Below are 18,303 nucleotides of genomic sequence, written 5' to 3' on the forward strand. Positions count from 1 at the left end.
CAGCCCGGGAAGGGGACACGAGTGCTCCTGGAGCCCAGACAGAACAGAAGCTGTCGACAGAGCAAACCCTGGCTTTATTGGTCCGGTTTGTTCACAGTGAGGCTTCCAGAGGCAGGGGCCTGACTCCCCCGTCCCTCTGCCCAGTGCATGTTCTCCGCCCTCGTGCCTGGGAAGGAAGGAGGTGGCTCTTTGGTGGGGGGGGGGGGGGGGGGGTGGTGGCTACAGGGTAATTTAGTGTGGGGCCCAGGGTCTGTTCTTCACAGCAGGAGGTAGAAGGGATCACATAAAGTTCTTTATTACAGACCTACAAAAAATGAGAGAATATTACTCTCACTTGTTTGGGTTTCTTTTTTCCTCTTCTATTTTACAAAACAGCAGCAGGGAAGAAAAACTGCAGGAGGCAGATGGGCCAGGCACCGGGGTGCAGATCGGAAGGGGCCAGGGACACGCAGCCGCCATTGGCCCGGTGCACCGCGGGCTGGCTGGCCTGGGGCTCTCTCCAGCATCCTGGGGGAACTGAGGCGAGCCCTGGTGGGAGCAGGCAAGAGAGAGTGGGTGGGAAGACGGCTGTCCCCAGGTCAGTGGCAGTCAGCCGGCCCGGAAGCCCCAGAGGCTCCCAGGGTTTGGGGGCCTGGTCTCCAAAGCACGGGTCCACAGGGGCTGGACAGAAGGGAGGAGGCAGGAAGGGCCAGCACAGAAGGTCTGAGCTGTAGCGGGGGCCCTCCTGGAACCCCGGGGCCCAGGTGGGCAAGGGCCACCAGGATTCTTCCCTGCGTGTCAGCCAATCAGCTTCTTCAGGAAGGCCTCCAGCTGGTCCTCGTCCTTGATGCCCACGAACTTGTCCACCACATCCCCGTTCTTGATGGCCAGCACGGTCGGCACGGCGGACACCTGGGTGCAGGAGACAAGGGGAGGTGAACTCTCGACCGCCACTCCCAAGCCTCCGTGGAGAAGGGCGGTGGCTCCCGCGGGGCACTGACGGCCCAGGCGGCGGGCACGGCCCCTCCTCTTGGTGCAGGGGTCCTGCGGGGCCTGGAGGTCCACCCGCCGGGGAGACTTTTCCACTGCGGGCTCCCCGCGGTCCCCTTCCTCCCCCAACCGCACGACTGACTCACTGGCCCAGTGGTTTGGCTGCAATGACAGGAGAGATGAAAATAACCCGTCCGTGCAGCTGCAGGCCGGGGCTGGGGGCGGGGCGTGGCTGAGGAGCCCAGAGAAGCTTCCCGAGGAGGGAAGACCCAGAGACTGGGGTCCGTGGCCTGGCTTGGCCCCTCGCGGGTAGGCCGTGCCACCTCCACGGCCCCGGTGCCCTCTTCTGTCAAACGGGGACCAAAGGATCTCCCTTGAAGGTTTAGGACAAACCATCCAGATGCAAAGCTGAGTGGTCAGGAGCTCAGGCTCTCGATGCGGCCACTCTGGGGGAGCCACTTCATCACTGTCTCCGTGTCCTCATCAGCAAAACGGAGCCACCTGAGGCATTCGTGCTGGGCTTGGGGGCTGCGTGGGATAATGCACATGGCGCCCTGCGCCTGGCAGGCACATCGAGTGTTAGGACCTGGCAGAGGGCCTGGTATGCAGTGGCGCTCAACAAACGGTGGCTGCAGAGAGCATGGCAGAAAAGTCTAACGCAGGAGCCACGTCGGCTCGCTGCCGTGGCCGGTTAGCAGGGTCCAGAAATTCATGGCCTCCTACTGGACAGCGTGGGAGGAGGGGCTCGGCTACACACGATCCGATGTTTACTTATTAGGGGGGTCGGGGGCAACATTCTTGGCCTGTGAAGCATTTTCTCAAGTTCCCTCGGGGGACCTGTGCAGATTACATGGCATGTCAATGAGGCCCGCTGCACTCTGGCATCTAGCATTTTCTGCCGCCTGGGCTCCCTGCCTGACGTTTGTAGACATTTTTTTAAAAAATGGATACACAGAACAAGATAAACAGACTTTTCTTACACATGTTAACTACAAAGTAACAACAGCAATTTACACAAACACACCCCGTCTTCGGGATTCTGAGCGCAGCCTGCCCGTGAGTCATCTCGGGAAACCAGACTTCGGGGTTAGAACGTTCACGCCGTGCGCGGGTCACGCCACAGCGGCCCGAGCTCATACCTCGGGCGGTGCTACCACTCGCTCCCGACTGTGTGGCAGACCCTGACCTCCGCTAACTGGCTCTGGGTGGACAAACGCGGCAGGTAATACGACAAAGTCCGTATTCCGGTTAGTCCCTCCCGGCCCTTTTGAGGGCTGTCCGGGGGCTGATGCGGTGGCAGCTGATATGCTCCTCAGACCCATCTGGCAGGGGGCTGACCACGTGTGCCACTGCCCGTGGCCCGACCACTGGCTCCCGTCCTTGTCGTTCACAACTGTGGCAGGGGAGGCGGCATGAAGTACAAAGGTCCGGAATGTGGCTCTTATGGTCTCCAGGCACAGGCAGGGCCCAGAGAAAATTGCTCTGGCCGGGCTGCACAACCAGTCGTTTGGGGTACGCGTGTGCACACATGGAACACGTAGGCTCCACCCCCAGACTGGAGCCCAACGCAGGGCCTCAAGTCACGACCCTGAGATCAACACCTGAGTGGAGATCAAGAGTCAGATGCTTAACCGACTGAGCCGCCCAGGTGCCCCAAACGATTTAATTTTAACTTAATTTAATTTAAAATATATATTTCTAAACGTTTGCTTATTTTTGAGAGAGGGTGAGCAGGAGAGGGACAGAGAGAGGGGGACGGAGGAGGATCTGAAGTGGGCTCCATGCGGACAGCAGAGAGCCTGATGCGGGGCTCAAACTCACGAACTGCTGGATCGTGACCTGAGCTGAGGTCGGAACGCTCAATGACTGAGCCACCCAGGCGCCCCAAGATTTTATCTTAAGTAATCTCTACACCCAACGTGGGGGCTTGAACTCATAACCCCAGAGACCAAAAGTTCCACACTTCACTGAGCCAGCCACGCACCCCCAGAGCTGTGGTCTTATGCGCCCTCTAGTGGCCTGTGAGGGCAGCTAGGGTGCCTCAAATCCAGCCATTCAACTGAGGCACCAGGCTCAAGCACTCACTAACTGGATCCCCTCCCCTCCCGTTTCTCCAACCGATATAAAAGCTGTGTGTCAGGGGCTAAGTGTGGCTCAGTGGGCTAAGCATCTGACTCCTGGTTTCGGCTTAGGTCGTGATCTCTCGGTTTGAGCGTTCAAGCCCCGCATCGGGCTCTGTGCTGGCAGCTCAGAGCCTGCTTAGGATTCTGTCTCCTGCTCGCTGCCTCTCCCCTGCCCGCGTGTACTCTCTCACTCTCTAAATAAATAAATAAGCTGTGTGTCATCGTACGAGAAGTAGTCTGATTGCTTTCGCGTGTCCTCTCGGGACGACGCTCACTGTGGGGCCTGGAGGGGGACTCAGTTTTCAAGAACTTCACGAGTCCCACCAGGATCACACCTGTGTGTTCACACGCGTGCACGCACGCGCACAGCCACACTGCGGTCAGGTGTACCGCAGACAGTCCGAGGCCTGGTCATTACTGACCAAGGGCATTCTTCCAAGCGTGAGTCCAAATCGCACAGGCGCGCAGAGCAACGGGCTTGCGGGAAGCCGGTTTTTCCGGGACACTGCCGTGGTACCTGGGGTGTGATGGGACTTCCCTCCCCTGAGGTGGCTTTGCGGATCCGGAGTTTGGCTCACAAATCAGGAGGGGCTGGTGCTTGTAAACCCGGCCTTACATGGAAGTGCACAGGTCCTTGGCACACGCCTGTAGAATGTGATCCAAGTGCAAGAGGGGCTGTGGCGGACCAAGAATGCTGCTTCCCTCCCAACTCTGGCAGCTCTGAAGGGACCAAGGGGCCAGGAGAGAGATGAACAGACGTGCGAAGATGCACTGCTTCTCCTCCTGCTCTGTGACACCACCAGGAGCCTTCTAGGCTGGACCCGATGCCCTGAGAATTCAGGGTAGGGTGGTGTGTGTATATGTGTGTGTGTGTGGGGGGGGGGGTCCGTCCCCACCAACCTGCAGCCCAGTGGCTCGCCCTGTGCGACTGAGCTCAGTGTCCCTGCTCAGTCTCCCCCTTCTCCCCCCCAACCTCCTCCACCTGTGAGGACCTACTGAGGGACAGACACAGCGCTAGATGTCACAGGAGGCTGGCCACCTCCTCCTCAGCTAACTGCGGAACTGATGCAAAGGAAAAGACCACTGTCACCGAGGCTGCTACCTACTGGGGGCTCCTTTAAGGGTCAGGAATGACACCAACCGCTTGCGTAGGCTACCTCATAAGTTCTTGCCTCGAGGTGGGGTCGCTTTGAAGAGGAGAAGACAGAGGCACAAGCGCTGAATGAGGAAGGGCGGGAGCTGGGATCTGTCGCGGGATCTGTCTGACTTTGCTGTCTGTGATCAAGCTGAGCCATCCCTTGGCCTAAGAGCTACCGGGTCCCAGCAGGGCGAGGATGAACGGGCAGCTGGGCAGCCTCCAGCCTGGGAGGCTCCCAGTGGTGTCACACTCCACGTTTCAAATGAGAAGCCTTTGGACACGGGAGGGTTCTGGCACAAAGCTATTACTGAAAAACTCAAATCCAACTCTATGACGTTCTGGAAAAGGCAAGACTATGGGGACAGTGAAAAAGATCAGTGGTTGTCAGGGGTACCAGGGGAGGAGGAAAAAAAAGGAAAAGGTGGAACCCAAGGGGATTTGTAAGACGGTGACGCTATTCCGCACACAACTGTAACAGCGGATGCGTGTACATTGTCAAGACCCACGAGATGGACACCACCTGGCGGGACCCCTGCACGCCCCCAGAAGGTCAGCACAGGACTTTCCAACTTTTGCTTCTCGATGTTTTGTTTCCACGCTGCTGGCAGTGCTCACCTAGAAGCTGGTCGGAAGAGCAGAATCTTGGGCTCTTCCTACACCTACTGAATCAGAATCTGCTTTTAAGCAACATCCCAGATCCTATTCATGTTTGCGAAGCACTGATTTAGAAGACTTGCAAAGCGGGGAGATACGGTAACGATCGCTTCTAGCTACATATTCATAATAATATGAAATAGCAATACTCAGTGAACTATGAGGTTATACGAAACATTAAAAGGAAAAATAATTCAAATGAAACCTTAAACGAGTTTAAAACACCACCCAAGATGGTGACAGTGGTTGTATCTGGGGCAGTAAGATGACAGCGGACTTTCCCCCTGATGAACTACTTGGCTGTTTTCCTAATGCTTTTAAAGGGCCTTCTCCATACGAGGAGAAAATAAAAGAATAACAGCTCCAAGTGTGAAGCCAGAGGAAAGCATAAAGCTTCGAGGGTCCACATCTGGATCCACTCTCTGCCCCCAGTAGCTGGCAAGGTCTGTACGGAATGCCCAGCCAGGCAGCAGGGACGAGGAGACGGAGAGCAGAGAGCTTTTCGTCTGGCCAAGCCAGGGCAGTGCACGATCGGGTGGTGGTGGTGTGGGGGGGGTACCCTAAAACTACTGAAGCCCCGAGTCTTTCCCTTCCCTGTCCTTTGGGAGACCGTGGGGGTCCAGGGTGGTCAGCTGAGCGAAGCAGAAGTGTGGTGCCTGAGGGAGGAGACTTGCCCCGAGGGCATGTGCTGGGCACGAGGGGAGGTTCAGGAAAGCCTGGAGAGAGGGACCAAATTCCCTGAAAACAATTTTTTTCCCCTTTTTTTAAAGTAGGCTCCAAGCCCAACGTGGAACTTGAACTCAGGACCCTGAGATTAAGAGCCACATGCTCTGTGGACTGAGCAGCCAGGCGCCCCTCCCTGAACACCATTTAAAGCAGTTTCTACCACATGTTCATCCAACACTCAGAAAAGGAGGAAGCTGTCCCAGGAGGTACCCTGGATCTCTCAGCTGAAACGTCTTCGTCCTCTGGCTCTCCTCCAAAAGAACAGGTGTGAAGGAAGGAAGGAAAGGGGGTCAGGAAAGTCCCTGTTGGAGCTTCCTCAGCCCTGCAGTGACCTCTGCCCAGGGCTTGGCAAAACAAGGAGGCTGGGACCAGCTGATGTGACCCACGAGATCTGGGCAGTGGACAGAGGGAGGAGCGAGAAGGTCCTGCAAGAGGACCCAAGTCCACATACACTTTCCAGGCTTGACCACAGGACCTCAGTGCCCAGCCCTAACCACCAGGCTCCCTGGAATGCAGGTGGGGGTGGTCTTGGGAACCTCACCACCCGGGGGGGGCCCCTGTTGGCGGGAACTGGATTATTCTTCTTCACATCTGTACCGGTTAACCACGGTTCCCGGAACATGGCTGGCGCTCAGGGCATGTCTGCTAAAAAGTTCTACTGGCTGAGGCTGATTGGCATGGCGGCAGGAGTTAGCCGAAGACATCTTATGCCCGCCCCTCGCCCTGGGAATGTCCTGGGAGCTCCAGCCCTCAGCTCACCCCCACAGCTGCCGCGGGCCTTGGGGGAGGGACGGACAAGTAGGAGAAAGGTAGGGGCATCTGAATGGCCAGTAAGTACCCCCTTGACTGAACGCTCAGTGACAGAGCTTTCAAACACAGTAACTTGGGATGCCTGGCTGGCTCGGTCAGTAGAGCATGCCACTCTTGATCTCAGGGTTGTGAGTTCGGGCCCCAAATAGGGACGTCGTTTACTTAAAAAAAAAAAAAAAGACAAAACAGAACATCAAAGGAGTAACTCATCCCTCTCCCCTGCGCCAGCCCTCGTAAGGCGCCCTCAGTCACTCAGCGCCACAGGCAGTCCTATACCCCCTCACACATCTGCAGTGACCATCAGTGGCTTTGCCTGCCCGGCACCTATTTCCTTTCCCTCTGGTTGGGGCAGCCTGATTTCCTGGCGGGGGGATCACTGCCACCCCAGTGCAGCAGGCAGCCAGCCTATGCACACCCCCGTCCCCTTGGGGACTGGCTGGAGGCGGCATCTCTACTTGAGCTGGGCTCGGGCGGGGGCGGGGGGGCGCTGAGCCTGGACTTACAAACTCGATCAGCACCCCTTCCCGTCTGGCCACAGTCAACTCCCCCAGTGGCCTGTGCTCTCACTCTCTGCTCAGTTCCCCACGCTGGCCATCCAGCCGCAGTACAACTCTCCCCTTTCTCCAGCTGTTGTGGTCTCCGAGGCCCAGAAGATGCCCCCACACCCCACTCATTTCCTGCTCCGGGCACACAGGCACTGCTATTCTGTGAGCAAACTGTGCTCACCCTGACCCCAGAGCCTTTGCATTTGATGTCTGCTCTGCCTCAGATTACTCTTCCAAAGAGCTGCTTGCTTCATTTCCTTCCTCCCTCCAGATCTTTGCTCGGATGTCAGCTTCTCAGAGACCTTCCCTAACCCACCCTTTTATTTTTTATTTACTTATTTCTATTTTTATTTATTTTTTAAAAAGTAAGCTCCACACCCGACATGGGGCTTGGACTCATGACCCTAGGATCAAGGGTCACATATTCTATCGAGCCAGGTGCCCCCACACCCTTTCAAAAATGAAACCCTCCCATGGGGCGCCTGGGTGGCTCAGTTGGTTAAGCGTCCGACTTCAACTCAGGTCATGATCTCACAGCTTGTGGGTTCGAGCCCCGCGTTGGGCTCTGTGCTGATAGATGGCAGCCTGGAGCCTGCTTTGGATTTTGTGTCTCCCTCTCTCCCTGCCCCTCCCCCACTCACACTCTGTCTCAGATGAGTAAACATTAAAAAAAAGCGAAACCCTCCCCAGCCCCATGTTCAGCCCCGCCTCATTTTCTTGATTTGTTTCCACAGCACTTATTACCTAAAGCAGGGATCCCATAGGCCAGACCCAGCCTGCTGCCTGTTTGTGTAAATAAAGTTTTACTGGCATACAAGTATGCCCATTTGTTTATACACTATCTCTGGCTGCTTTCAATGGCAGTTGAGTTTTTGCAATAGAGACCAATGCCCTGTAGAGCTTCAAGTATGTTCCACCTGGTCCTTTAGAGAAAAAGTGTGCCGATCCTGTTTTTTTTGGGGGGGGAGGGGGTTAGCTTTGTTCATTGTCATATCGACAACCAAGTAACAGCACCTGGCATTTAAGAGACTCTGAACACACATCTGTTAAATACACACAGAGACCAACCAAATGCATTAGACTACCCTGTCTCAGTGTGTGCTGTGCTCTTGGCCTTTCTTCTCTGTGCATCCTTCATGGCCCCAGTCAGAGGTCCCCCAAAATGGAAGCATTCCCTCCCCCGACCCCAACAATCAGTCCCTTCTTCCTTTGTGCACCTCTGCTGTCAGCACCTCTCACCGTACGCTGAAATGACCTGTCTACCTGTTGTTCTCTTGCTAGACTAGACTAGGGGTGCTGGACACAAGGTGTTCATCTTCTTTGTGCCAGAATCACGGATGCCCGGCTCACTGCGGGGCTCCCGAACAACGGCTGACGGAATATGTGCGTGGATGAAAACATGACGAAGGAGCGCGTCAGTGCCCCAAGACTCAGACGATAACCTGGTGTTTTGGATCATACACTCCGCTTCCTAAAGGTGGGCTAGACAGACAAGCGGCTCAGAGGGTCAACAGAGTCACATCTGCAAAGGGCTCTGAATTCCTGAGAGCTCTAGGAAAAACCGAGACACTTCTTCCTGGCTGCCTGGTGGGCCCCAAGATGTGTCCCGCACCTGCAATCCTAGGGCCCAAGCACCCCTCACACCAGCTGCACTGTGGCAATCCCCTGCTGATTCATACCTCATATTCTAGGGCGAGGTCTGTGTGGTCGTCAATATCCACCTTGGCCATCACCACTTTTCCATGCTGCTTGGCCACCACCTTCTCTAACCTTGGCCCCAGGATCTTGCACGGGCCACACCACCTCAGAAGGGGAGAAAGGAAGCATCCAGTCACAAGAGTGCTCAGCAATCGATTTACGCCTCCCCAGAAACTTCCCTTGACCCACATCTTTCTGAGGGGCCTTTTGCCTTTATTAGCTCTGTTTACAGTGTTTTGAATATTAACTTGTAATGTCAACAGGTCAAATGATAAAGCCAGAACTCTGCAGCGGGGGAATTTCCAGGGGTCCCGGGCTTCTAAATCACAGTCTTCATCAGAAGACTCTTATAAGGGTTATTTCAATAGATATAAGAGAATTGCACTGTCACAGAAAAAAATATGAGATGTGAAGGTAAAAGGTTTGGGTTCCAACAAAGACTCCTCACCTATCAGCTCACTGTTCTGGGGCCTCGGTTTCCTCTTTTGAGAAAGAGAGATCATGTCTCTCCAAGCAGCGACGAGAAATCTACTAAGGCAACATGAATAAACATACTCTATAAGCTGCAGGGTTACTCTAGATGCTTCACAGACCCACAACTACAGGGAGGACAGACCAGTGGCTGGGGAGCTTCTACAACATGCTAGTCACTGCGCCAGGGCCTTCTCAGCTTTAACCGCCCAGAACCCTCAGCCCCACAAAGGAAAAGAACACGCCTTCCTAAGAAACCGAGGAGCACACAAGTTAAGGAACATGTGCGTGGCCCCAGATCTGGCGAGCGGGACACGGGAACTGCAACCCGAGGTTGTGTTCCAAATGTCTTCCTCCAGCCCTGGTTATCCTGGGATCCCTCAGGCCCCGTGTCAAGTGCTAGCACGGTACCGATCACAGCTGTTCCCCTTCGGGTGGTGAGCTCTTTGGGAACAGGCTGTCATCTCCGGAGCACTAGGGACAGTGCCAGGTGCTGAATGAACAAGCTCACTGTCTTACTTCCTCGTCGAAGGAAATGAGGCATCATCCCATTTGTCACTCATTTGGGAAGTCCTCTCTGGAGTGCTCACTATACAGGGGAGGTAGAAAGCTCCGCCTTCCACGAACCCCTGGCTGATGACCCCTATTTTATGCTCAGCCTTGAAAACGCTTTCCCTTCGGAGATTTCAATTAAGGAACTCACAACACCTAAAAACCCAGTCTGCAAGAGCTTATCTCCTATTGTAAGAAGAAAGGGAGGCACAAGGAGGTCACACGGCCTGACCAAGGCAATGTGGTGAGTCGCCCAAGGCCATGTGGTGAGTCAGAGAGAGTGGGAAAGAAGGCAAAACAATCTGTCTGACGTTTGTCCGGAAGGCCTCCCAGCTTGTAACTCAGGCTATGCCAGGTCTGTCCAGTTCTTTGGTAGCCAGGTGGCTGCTTAGGACCCAAAGTCTGGAAATGAGAAGGCCAAGCTAACAATTAGAAGGCTAGAGGCATTTAAGGATCCCTAAAACACACTTGTACAGCACTGAAAAGAAAACCCAGCCCATCCCCTGCGTGCTGGGATATCGCTGTGGGGACACTGATAAGTTTTTGCCAGCCCTTCCCAGTTTGGGCGGCAAGATGTTAAACATCAACCTATCCGCAGGGCCAGGAATTGATATACACCACAAACCAGATGATGTGATGGTCCCTATTTTTCTTGCTTTGGTCCAAGCTGAAGGGGACTCAGCCATTTGGGCAGCGAGATACAGAACATGAGTGTTTCTCAGCATCAATGACAGGGAGCTTTGAAGACTGTTTACTAGTGTGTGTCTTACCAGACTGCACTCAATCTTTGATGGCAGGGACTGGGTCTTACCAGCCTTTGTAAGGAGACTACATCTGAGAAGCATCGAACATGGCACTGAGACACAGCAGATACTCAGTAAATACCTGACCGAGCAACACCCCAGTCTTCTGCCAACCCCTGGGACTCACTGTGCGTGAAAATCCACAACCACTGGTGTTTCACTGTTGACAACTCGGTCTTGAAAGTCAGGTCCATCCTGGATATTAAAGGTCGTTGTGCAGACTCTGGTGGTGTATATTGACCGGGCTTGGTTGGGTGTTACTGTGAGGTCACCAGGACTGCACCGCACAGCCCTGGAGGTGAGGGGTGCCCACCGACCCTGAGGCGGTTTCCTGGAGATGATGGAGGCCAGGAACCTCCTCAGGAGAAGTCGCTGAGCCATCTGTGAGGGAAAGAGGCAGGAACAGTTCGAGAAGTCAACACTGCAGGAAAAGAAAGGTATTTGGGGAGAACTGGGGGGCTCAACATTCAGGGCCGGAAGAATTCCAGGAAATGATATGTAAGATTTCTAGAGGAGGGGGCGCCTGGGTGGCTCAGTGTTTAAGTGACCAACTCTCTTGGTTGCCGCTCACGTCATGATCTCACGGTTCATGGGTTCAAGCTCTGACAGGTTCCAGGCTGACAGTGCTGAGCCTGCTTGGGATTCTTTTTCTCTGCCCCTTCCCCGCTCGCGCGCGCACGCGCGCTCTCTCTCTCTCTCTCTCAAAATAAATAAACTTAAAAAAAAAAGATTTCTAGAATAGAGGTTAAGTGAAGAATGAGAATCAAAAAGCAGGAGTCACATAACACAACTCGGAAATTGGGCTGATGACAAAAGAGAAATCAGGATATTCAGAATTATAACAGAAGGGAGGGAGGAACATATATTCATGGAGAACCTGCCAAGGGCCAAGGGGGCCTTAGTTCTCCCAGATCACCCAGGAGGAAGTTTCTACAGTACTGCTCACACTACAGATAGGGAGTCCGAAGCTCAGGTAAATTGTGACACGCCCAAAGTAACCTATTAAATGAGAGTCAACACTGGAACCCAAGGCCGTCTGCAGATTCTTTATTACTCATTTTAATGAGTGTTCTAACGGGAAATTAAGGCACGAGGGAGTTATCAAAGGATCAGAAAAGAGGAATCGCAACAATTCAAGGTGGGGGGAACCAAGAGGTTCCGGACCCGGAGTGTTTGGGGGGGAATAAAAAAGAAGGGACATGCGTTGAGGGACTGGGGAATCGGACGCCGCCGGGGATCCCGGCCCTCCGGAGGACAGGTCCCCCCGCCCGGGGTCTTCGCCCGGTCGGCCGCCGGCCAGCGCAGGAACAGACCCGGAGCTTGCCTCCGCCGCGACACCACCTAGAGCCACCCCAACGAGCCTCCTACCTCCCTGCAGCGCGAGCGGAGGGATGCACGGCCCGGCCCTCCCCGTCAGTCAAGGGCACTCCTGCCGTCACTTCCTCGGGGGAGGGCCTTTCTAGCATCACTTCCGGGGACAGACAACCTGGAGGACTGCTCTCCGCAACTCGAGGGCGGCTTGGATTGTCCACCAATGGGGATGACGGACGACGGCACAGCGGAAGGGGTGGAGCCTCAGTTAGGGACCGGAAGAGAGGTGTTCTCGGGGAGAGACAACGGAAGAGGGGGCTGGTCCTTGGGAGGGAAAACCGGGAGAAGGGGCGGGCCCTCGGGGGGGGGGGGGGGGAAGAGGGGGCGGGTCCTTGAGGAAAGACCGGAAGAGGAGTGGCCCTCGGGGAGGGGCCGGAAAAAGGCAGGCGGGCCCTTGAGGAGGGTCCGGAAGAAGAGGAGGAGGAAGGAGGTGGGAGCTTGAGGGAGTTACCCAAGGGCGAAAGGGCGGGAGGGAGGTGTGGTTCCGGGTTTTGCAGACTCCGCCACCTGCCACCCCTTTGCCTCAGTGTCTTCCGAAAATTACAGGTGCGGGAGATTCTTTTCCTCCTTTTTACAAATGAGGCAGCTAAGCTCCTTGAAGGCGGAAGTGCCGGTTAGGGGCAAAAGACCCCGACTGGGAGTAAAGAGGACGCTTTGTGGCCCTTGTCTGTCACACGCAACTGTACCCGCTTGTGGTTTTGGACAAGTCACCCTGGCCCGGGGGGCTTCGGTTTCCCAATACGTGACATGAAAGGCTGGCGTGGTTCAAGCCTGTCTCCGGAGTTGCTGGGGAACTGGGCTTGGACAAGATGTCAGGTGGTGGTGGTACTCGGCCTGTTTTTGAGGCCCCGGGTAAGGTGTGGGGACCCGTGAACTTGTTTGAGCCTGGGCCTACCTTTCGCACCCACCGTCGTTGGCCTGGACAACAGGCTCTAAGTATCTGTGTGGCCCAGGCCGGAGTCACAGCCATCTCTTGTCTCCCCCCGCACCCTCTCCCTTACATTACAACCACTCGTGGCCTGGCGGGTCTATGAATACATCACTGCCTTTTCCCTCCTCCTTGCCTTATGCTTAATTTAAATGCTCTTTTCTCTCTCCCCTTGGCGGAACACCTACTCATCACTTCTCTGAGCAGCAGTAATTGTTTCCTTCTCTGTAGTGCTTTGTGCGAAACTCTTATGTAACACATTGTGGGTGTCTGCCTCCCCCCCTAGACTTTATGCTTCCTGAGAGTAGGCATTTGTCGCTTTTATTTGACTCCGTATGCCCACCAATCTGATACAGTACCTGACTCCGAGGATGTTCGATAGATGTTTATTAAACACTGTCTTTGGATATCTCAGGGAGCGGTTTATAGAAAGGTTACGTGACTTGTCCAAGGTCACAAGGCAGGTAAATTGGCACAGCCCCTTCTTACACCTCCGTTTCAGTCTAGTGCAGCCACTGGGAATCCCATACAGCTCCAGAGTGTGCTTAAATGTCGCTCCAGTCCCTGGATTTTGTAGTTGCTCTATGACCGGAAGGCGCTGTCCGCTACTCTCCAAGGGAGAGACTAGGCATCATCTCTGGAGACCCTTTCCTGAGCCTCCTCTAGCGGGGCAGATGCCCTTCTTCGACCTTCCACAGCCCCTGTGCCTCTGTACATCAGCCACCACACTCAGCACTCTGTATTGTTACTGTCTGTTTTGTCTCCACTGCATTTATTACTAATACAGAAAGATGTTAAAAAGAAAAAAAAAATCGGGACACCCTGCTGGCTCAGCTGGAGGAGCAGGTGACTCTTGATCACAGGGTTGTGAGGTAGAGATGGGTATAGAGATTACTTAAAAATAAAAAATCTAAAACAAAATTCATTCTTAGTTTTCCAATGGCTCTCAGCCTTCCCTCTTGCCCACACAGCTCCTGACCCATTTCCTCAGGGCCAGTTCAAAGCCGAACGTGTTCACTCCCAGTTTCACAGAAAACAGCCAGTGCCTGGGATGTGGGGGGAGATGACAGGAGGGTGACAGCACCGTCCAGGTTCCACCCACAGGCAGGCCGGGTGGAGATTCACAGAATTCAGACGAAAGGGCTGGTGGCCTCACAGTGATGCAGTCTAACTAAAGTGGGCTGGAGAGGAGATGGGTAGACCGTCAGAGGCTTTGGAGGACATCTCGTGGGCTTGTGTCAAACCCAGAAAAACCAACACCAGAAGGATGGAGAGGCCAGGGAAGCGGTCTTGTGGAAAGTTTCACAATCCTCCCACGTTGGGAGGTGTGGAAAGTCTAGAAGGCACCAAGAACCTCTCATTTTGGCAGAAAAACTTACTCTGGTGTTGGGAAATCCGCAAAGATAACCGCAAACACTGAGCAAAGCTATGAGGGGGATGCACAGTTCCCCAAAGTGCAGCGATCACAGACCAGAGCGGTGGGGATCGGGCTACTGGTGCGGAAACTACAAAATATTGTCTGTTCTTTGTTCCTCACTCCTCACTGTACTGTCAGCTCCCAAAGGGTCCATCTGTCTCTCCATGGCTTATGTCCGGGCCTGGTGCATGATAGCAGGTGCTCCGTGATTATTTGTCCCATGAACAGACAGCAGGAGCACAAAAATCACACCTTCTTACCCCAAATCCCATTGTCTCCACCATATCACGTGGCTCCATTATACCCTTCCCAAATCGCTGCCATGTTTTTTTTGTCTGTTTCCCCTTCGTCTTGGCCATAGTACGCTGTTTGTTCTTTGTGCAGTTGACAGGTTCGCTCCCTCACTCCCCTGGCGTGCACGTCCTCTGGGGTGGGTGAGGGAATCTTTGGAATAGACCCACAACCCCTGGCCATCACCAGCTGTGTCAGCCTTCCACTTTAAATAGATTGTCCACCACAGGCAGGGGGCCAGGTGAGAGCACGGGCAGGCGTGGCCCTCCCTGCCCTGTCTGATCTCTCGCTTTTGCCTCTGCCCGTGCCCAGGGCTGGAGCCAACAGTGGTAATCCACGGTGGGAGCACCTGAGGTCAGCATCCCTTGGTGCGGCTGTGTTTGCTAGTTCCAGATGCCGTCTGGCTGGGGAGCTTCCCCCTCGTCCGTTTTCACTTCTGTTGTTTCTATAGCTCCAGCACCTCTTCCAGTCGCCTGCTAATCCTATTCCTCCTTTCCGCTGCATTTTCTGAAAGGCCACTGTCCCTGCTCAGTTCACATTTTGAATTCCGAAGGAGGACCAGTCCTGTTTATCCTCATCCCACAGTGACTTCACCTCTTGGCCTCAGGCTTCTCATCTGAGAAATGGGAAGAATTATGCCTTCCCCATAGGGGGCCGGGAGATTGCAGGAAAGACTGGAACAGTTGTTGGTGTTAGGTCTAGGTCTGTGTGTCCTAGGGTTGTGATATACAATGTGTTTCTTACTGTGGGTCATGGTCAGAGGGTTTGAAAGCTGTTGATATACTGAAGAGTTACCCAACACCTGATGCTGTTCTAAGCACCTTACGTGTATCAACTCAATCCTACAACCCTGTGAGCCCCTGTCTGTGCCCCCTAATGAGGCACATGGGGGCTAAGTGGTTTGTCCAGGGTCACCCAAACAATAGGAGATAGATAGAAGCTTACAAGTGCTATATTGCCCCTAGCAAGGATCTGATCTGACTCAAGACTGCTTCTTCCCACCCACCAATCCCTACAGACCAGCCAGTTAGTCTAGGCCATCGAAATGCAACATGGGGCTCTAACCCAGCTGGTGGCCGAGCGGGGCAGCCGTTGTCAGCAGAAGTGTCCACACGGTGGCAGTGTGGTTCACACAGTCTCCTCAGCAGACCTGGCAAGCTGGGCACGGCCCTGACGCACCAGCTCCCTCGGGTCCACTGGGCAGGGGACAGGTGTGGGAGACAGGTGCATCTCAGTGACCACATGTCTGAGGATTTCATAGCTGGAGGGAGGCACTTAAGGAAAAAGTCAATGAAGAGAGAGGTAGCGGGCCACAGTCTAAGCTCATAGAGTTTTCAAGAGGTGTTTCTCCTCGAGTATCTTTGTTTTCAGTTTCCATCTTGATGATAATTTGTGTGTTTTTATTCAAAAAATTTTTAAACGTTTATTCATTTTCGAGAGACAGTCAGAGCATGAGTGGGGGAGGGGCAGAGAGAAAGAGGGAGACACAGAATCCAAAGCAGGCTCCAGGCTCTGAGCTGTCAGCACAGAGCCTGATGCAGGGCTCGAACTCATAAACCATGAAATCATGAACTTAGCAGAAGCCGTATGCCTAACCGACTGAGCCACCCAGGTGCCCCCATTTTACAGGTATTCTAGAGTCCAGGGCCTGGTCCAGTTGTTCTCAGCCACCACAAAAGTCCACTGATGTGTATGTAAAGCAGAGAGCCCACCGTTGTGGGCTGAACGTTTGTGTCCTCCCCGAATTCATATGTTGAAGCCTTAACCCCCAGTGTGATGGTGTTTGGAGGTGGGGCCTTTGAGGGATAATTAAATTTAGATCAAGTCATGAGAGTCGGGTCCCCATGATGGGACCTGTGTCCTTACACTTACAAGAAGAGGAAGAGAGACCGGAGCTCGCTCTCTCTCTCTCTCTCTCTCTGCCATGTGAGAACATGAGTAGGTAGCAAGAAGGTGGCCATGTACAAGTCAGAAAGAGGGCTTCCCCCAGGAACTGAATCCACCGGCCCCTTGATCTTGGATTTCCAGCCTCCATAACTATGAGACCTAAATGTCTGTTGTGTAAGCCACTCAGTCTGTGGTATTTTGTTACGGCGCCAGAGCTGACTGAGACACCTGCCAAGAGTAAGAAGATATATCTTTTTTTCCTTTTTTGAGCCAGGATACGATGCTATAAAAATAGCCTTTCGATTTAATAAACATCCTAACTCTATGATACCTATATATATATTTTTTAAAAATTTTAAACGTTTATTTTTTTTGAGAGACAGAGACAAAGACAGTGGGGGAGGGGCAGAGAGAGGGAGACACAGAATCGGAAGCAGGCTCAGCACAGAGCCTGACGCAGGGCTCAAACCCACGGACCACGAGGTCATAATAACGTGAGCTGAAGTCGGGTGCTTAACCAACTGAGCCACCCAGGCGCCCCTAGACCTTGTTTCTTTAAATGTGTAGAATGAGTATAAAATTGAAATCTTATACAATTGTAAGCATTAAAATGCCAACATTGTTGGGGCGCCTGGGTGGCTCAGTCAGTTGAGTGTCTAACTTCGGCTCAGGTCATGATCTTGTGGTTCGTGGGTTTCAGCCTGCGTGGGGCTCTATGCTGACAGCTTGGAGCCTGGAGCCTGCTTCGGATTCTGTGTCTCCCTCTCCTTCTACCCCTCAATTGCTTTCTCTCTCTCTCTCTCAAAAATAAACAAACGTTAAAAAAACCCCGAACCGTTGTTTTAAAACAATGCCAATATTCTTGGCACATAGTAGGCCCACACTGTGTGCATAGTAGGCACGCACACTAAAGGACATTTCAGAGAGGATGCGTTTGGCTATAAGAAACAGAATGCTTACCCAAAAGTGGCTTAAATGGTAGGGATTTATTACCCTATAAAATGAGAAGTCTGAACGTAGGTAGTTTCAGGTGATTAATTCAGGATTCAGTGATGTTAGGGCACCGGGTCAGCTTTTCTGCAACTTTCTTGGCCTTCTCCCACCTCCAGCGTGGCTCTCCTGGCTGCAAGCGTCATATCCTTCCATCAAATCCTCCCAAAGCAAGTGGGTTTCTCATCCCCCGTGATGTGGCTTTTAAAAATCAGGCAGGACAATCTTTCCCTGAAACCCTCCTTACTTCTGCCTGACCAGTAGTGGATGACACGGCCTCTTTTAAACCAGTAACTGGCCAAGGGATATGGATTAGACCCATGGCGGGGTTCACTCTCTGGAGCTGGGCCCACCTTTCCTGAGCTCTTCTAGCTGTATACACTCTGAACAAAATCAGGAAGCTGCTAGCCTGCAAGCAGTGAGGGAATGGCTACTGGGAAGATAGCTGGTGTTATCATAATTAGCTGAAGTTGCTGGAAACTTCTAGAAAGCAGTAAAATAAAGTACACCTAGTATCAGCAAATGAGTTCAGACCACTCAGTGGTTCAGGTGATGGGAAGGTCAGGAGAGAGGAAAGCCAGGGGCAGAACTTTATGGAAGGGTAGGGTGGTGGAGACTGTGGTCTTACACAGTAATAAAATTTTACATCGAGCCCCGGCTTTTTAGCTGTAGACTGCATTTCCCAACCTCTCTGGCCGTGTAACTAGGTTGGGGGAATGGAAGTCATTTGTTCAACTTCCAGGCTGTTCCTTTAAAGTAAGGGTCAGCACACTTTTTCTTTAAATGTCCAGATGGTAAATACTTTAGGCTTTGCAGGCCCTAAGGTCTCTGCTGCAACGCCTCAGCTCTGTTGTTGAAAGCGCAAAAGCAGAAATGGGCAAATGCGTAGATGAATAAGCATGTCTGGGTCTCAATAAAACTTTATTTACA

The 18,303-nt window shown here is 53.3% G+C and overlaps 1 protein-coding gene across 1 annotated transcript; it reads right to left on the reverse strand.

Moving 5' to 3' along the window:
- Window positions 1-279: 279 nt before the first annotated feature.
- TXN2 (thioredoxin 2) lies at window positions 280-12,016 on the reverse strand. Its single transcript, XM_027070852.2, has 4 exons — window positions 11,858-12,016; window positions 10,617-10,870; window positions 8,645-8,768; window positions 280-891 (listed from the first exon to the last, which is right to left on the reverse strand). The coding sequence occupies exons 2-4, from the start codon at window positions 10,868-10,870 to the stop codon at window positions 778-780; spliced, it is 492 nt and encodes a 163-aa protein (XP_026926653.1). The 5' UTR covers window positions 11,858-12,016; the 3' UTR covers window positions 280-777.
- Between the last annotated feature and the right edge of the window lie 6,287 nt (window positions 12,017-18,303).

This window comes from Acinonyx jubatus, chromosome B4 (assembly GCF_027475565.1).
Source record: "Acinonyx jubatus isolate Ajub_Pintada_27869175 chromosome B4, VMU_Ajub_asm_v1.0, whole genome shotgun sequence".
In the NCBI taxonomy this organism is placed as follows: domain Eukaryota; kingdom Metazoa; phylum Chordata; class Mammalia; order Carnivora; family Felidae; genus Acinonyx; species Acinonyx jubatus.

Excerpts from the sequence above, each read along its gene's own strand:
- TXN2 (XM_027070852.2), bottom strand. The coding sequence starts at position 10,870 with ATGGCTCAGCGACTTCTCCTGAGGAGGTTCCTGGCCTCCATCATCTCC. Across the intron at positions 8,769-10,616 it reads GTTGTGGATTTTCACGCACA|GTGGTGTGGCCCGTGCAAGA; the intron begins GTGAGTCCCAGG and ends TCCCCTTCTGAG. Across the intron at positions 892-8,644 it reads ACCTCGCCCTAGAATATGAG|GTGTCCGCCGTGCCGACCGT; the intron begins GTATGAATCAGC and ends TCCTGCACCCAG.